The sequence below is a fragment of the Sprattus sprattus genome (genome assembly GCF_963457725.1).
Source record: "Sprattus sprattus genome assembly, chromosome: 2".
Taxonomy (NCBI): Eukaryota; Metazoa; Chordata; class Actinopteri; order Clupeiformes; family Clupeidae; genus Sprattus; species Sprattus sprattus.
The window spans coordinates 9875121-9878454 of NC_137921.1; the positions used below are offsets into that span (position 1 = coordinate 9875121).

General features: G+C 43.1%; 1 protein-coding gene across 1 annotated transcript; it reads left to right on the plus strand.

The window, feature by feature from the left end:
• Window positions 1–2370: 2370 nt before the first annotated feature.
• On the plus strand, window positions 2371–2835 carry LOC308380725 (LHFPL tetraspan subfamily member 5 protein-like; the record flags this gene model as incomplete). Its single annotated transcript, XM_080858129.1, has 1 exon — window positions 2371–2835. One exon carries the CDS (start codon window positions 2371–2373, stop codon window positions 2833–2835), a length of 465 nt encoding a protein of 154 aa, XP_080714255.1.
• Window positions 2836–3334: the final 499 nt, after the last annotated feature.

The following is a 3334-nucleotide window of genomic DNA, read 5'->3' on the forward strand; positions in this document are numbered from 1 at the left end:
CCAGAAACATTGGATCAGGCTCAGAAAATAAGAGAATAAAACGACAGTAAGAATGCCATATAAATATATCCATATTTTCCATCTGCTTATGAAACTCCCAGGAGTTACTGCTGTGTACAGGGGCGTGTAAAAAAGGAGATAGGGAACTAACTCCAATCCTGTACACCAGGATCAAAAACCAGAACATTTCAGAAGAATGTCTGCAGAGCAGTAGACGTGGGGAGCCCCGAAGGCTGAGTCTGTCTGATTAATATGCCAGAGAAATCATTCTCCCCCGAAACAGTGTTCTCCTTCTAGAAAAGATATGTCTTCTCACATGCCTACTGTGTGCAGTGCACACTATAGAATAGAATAGAAAAGCCTTTATTGTCATTGTATTTGCATTCAGCGAAAACAGGAAACAGCATTTCATCAGCCCCTATACAGGCCCCTGCACAGAGGCCAACTTTATCTAGCACATGGAGGCTTCCTAGAATTTTCCATGGCCTTGATTTTTATTTGTAGACACCACCAGCCCTACCCCACCCAACCCCCACCACCTGTCCCCTTTGCTTTCCAATCCCATGTGGTTGAAAATATATATATATAGAGAGAGAGAGAGAGAGAGAGAGAGAGAGAGAGAGGGAGAAAGACAAAAAAATAGTCATTCATTCAAAAAATGGAGGGAATCATCAAAGTACCTTTCCTACCCATTTAATAAATATGACCAGCCCTTATCATAGCTGCCACTTCCTTCCGGGACATTTCACTCAGTTAGGATGTGCCTTCCTCAGCACAAAAGACCATCTCAGGGCAGCCCTACTGTAGCATGCAGGGCTGCACACTCCTGTGTTTGTGAGTATGGTCAATGCACCCAGAATTCTGAGCGTGTAGTAGCTGTAGGGTGTAAAGTGTAATTCTTTGTGAGATGTTTAAATTGTGCGTGTATTTGTGTCCCCATCTTACGTTAAGGTCAGCATGTATTTTCTGTGGTTTGGAGCCTGTGTGTTAAGTGAGATGCCTCGTGTAGTTTCCTCTTGTGTCAGCGTCTCTGCCCACCCTTACCCTGTAAACTGTGCCTGTGTCATTCCTTGTCAGTTGTCATGAGAGCTAAAGAAAAGTCTTGACTCTGCTTGGCACCATATTAGTGTCAGTAGTGGTATAGCACCCCCTAGTGGAAAGGAAGAGTAGAGCGGGTGGGGGGTGGGGGTATTAGAGGAAACGCCTGCAGAAGTATCCAGTGTGCCTTCCTTTTCACACACGTACTTAAAAGACACAATTTCAACTAGCTGACTCCTGACTGTGAACTCTCATCACAAAGTTATTAGGCCACATCTGGCTTCATTCAAACTTCATTGTTACTTCATCCCATGTATCCTAATCCTTGGCGACGCACTGATGTTCTTTCATGTCTTTCCCCCTTTAAATGATTAGCCCTGTTGTACTGTAACTAAACTATGCTCTGGCAACATTGTACATGATCAAATGGAGCTACTTTGAACTGAATTATATTCTGTTCCATTCAATTCAAATCCATCAAACAGAACTGAGTCTTTGCTGGTCCACACCTTGACAGGGCACTTCTCTTTTTTGGCAGCTCGGGGAGCACAGCGGGCCAGGCTGGTGCCAGCGGGACAGTGACAGCAGAGGCTCTTACACTGCATTCAATTCAATTCAATTCAATTCAATTCAATTCAATTCAATTCAATTCAATTCAATTCAATTCAATTCAATTCAATTCAATTCAATTCAATACAATACAAACACCATTATAATGTACAGAAATATATATGAGCATTAATATATTTATATATTTATACAGTATACTGTTTATTCGTAGGTGAGCAAATGTCAAAAGTTATGTTCAAAAATGAAACGTTACAAAATGACTAACTACCTAAGTGCACTACACGAAGCGAGTTCATTTCAGGATGAAATGGATGAATTCTTACCAACACAATTTGCATGTCAGTGAGTGCAGCCAAGGCAATAGCCAGTAGGCTTCTAGCCAGTAAGAACATCACAACAGTCTCACGCTTCTGTAAGTCCAGTCCAGTCACGAACACATGCGAGCCAACACTGGAATTGATTCAGGAGCTGTCTATGATGCTGAATATTTTACCCGACACTCGTTAATCCACCCTACTCTACCTGTAGGAATTTAGATGTATGGGTGTTAGAGGACAAGCAGCTGCTCATACGAATGAAATAATTCTTCCAGGTTCAGCCCTGGGGAGGAAAATCTAAAAAGAAAGGAAAGATCAGCAATCACCTGCCAATTGGAAATCGACCATTGCGAAATACTTTTTTTATTCAATCTCTTGCATTAACTTCGGCTATTCCATTTTTTCATCTCTCTTTTTCTTTTAAATACCTGACTACATTTCAACCATGGATAAGATGCTGCCTGCCCAAGAGGCTGCCAAAATCTACCACACCAACTACGTGAGAAACGCAAGAGCCGTAGGGGTGTTGTGGGCAGTGTTCACCATGTGCTTCGCGATCATCACTGTCACAGTGTTCATCCAGCCCTATTGGATCGGGGACAGCGTGAGTACCCCGCAGGCAGGGTACTTCGGCCTCTTCCACTACTGCATCGGCAACGCACTCACCTCTGAGCTCATCTGCAAAGGGAGCGTCTTGGACTTCGCCTCCATCCCGTCCCCTGCCTTTAGGACGGGGCTGTTCTTTGTGGGGTCTTCAATGCTGCTGATTGTAGGGGCCCTCAGCCTGTTCTGGTTCCTCAACACCGACAGTGTTTATAAGATCTGCGCCTGGACGCAACTTGCAGCAGGTGAGAGAGGCGCAATGCCCTTTTCAGGTTACAAACTCATGCGCGTCCCACAATGTGGATGACACGTAAACTCGTGAAGCGTTTCCAAATTTTGCGTTATTTAGCTGATTTAATTAATTAGATTTTCCTTTGAAAACACGTTTTTCGCTGGTTTTAGTACACTGACGAACCGCCAGAGGGCACCATTGTTGACCATTTGTAGCTGCAACACACCAGCTTCCCGCCAGTGTGCAGTGGTATACAATTTTTGACAATTGTAAAAAAAAAAATAAAAAAAAAGGGAAGATTGACGAGGCTGGATGAGCCCAAAGCCAGGGTCACATCCATCTTCGGTAGCATCTTGAAGCTAGGCTCCAGCATGAAGGTGAGTTTTTCATACACTGCAGCGTGTTATTTTCACAGTGTAATGTTAGTTTGACTGTTGCGCAACTCTATATGAATTTAAATAGAAGATAATCTGAAACATTGTTTTTCAGACTCAAAGCAGGACCAGTGCAATAGTCATGCAGTCTGCTCAGATAATGTAAGATAATGGTATATATTCTCATGATATACATCCAT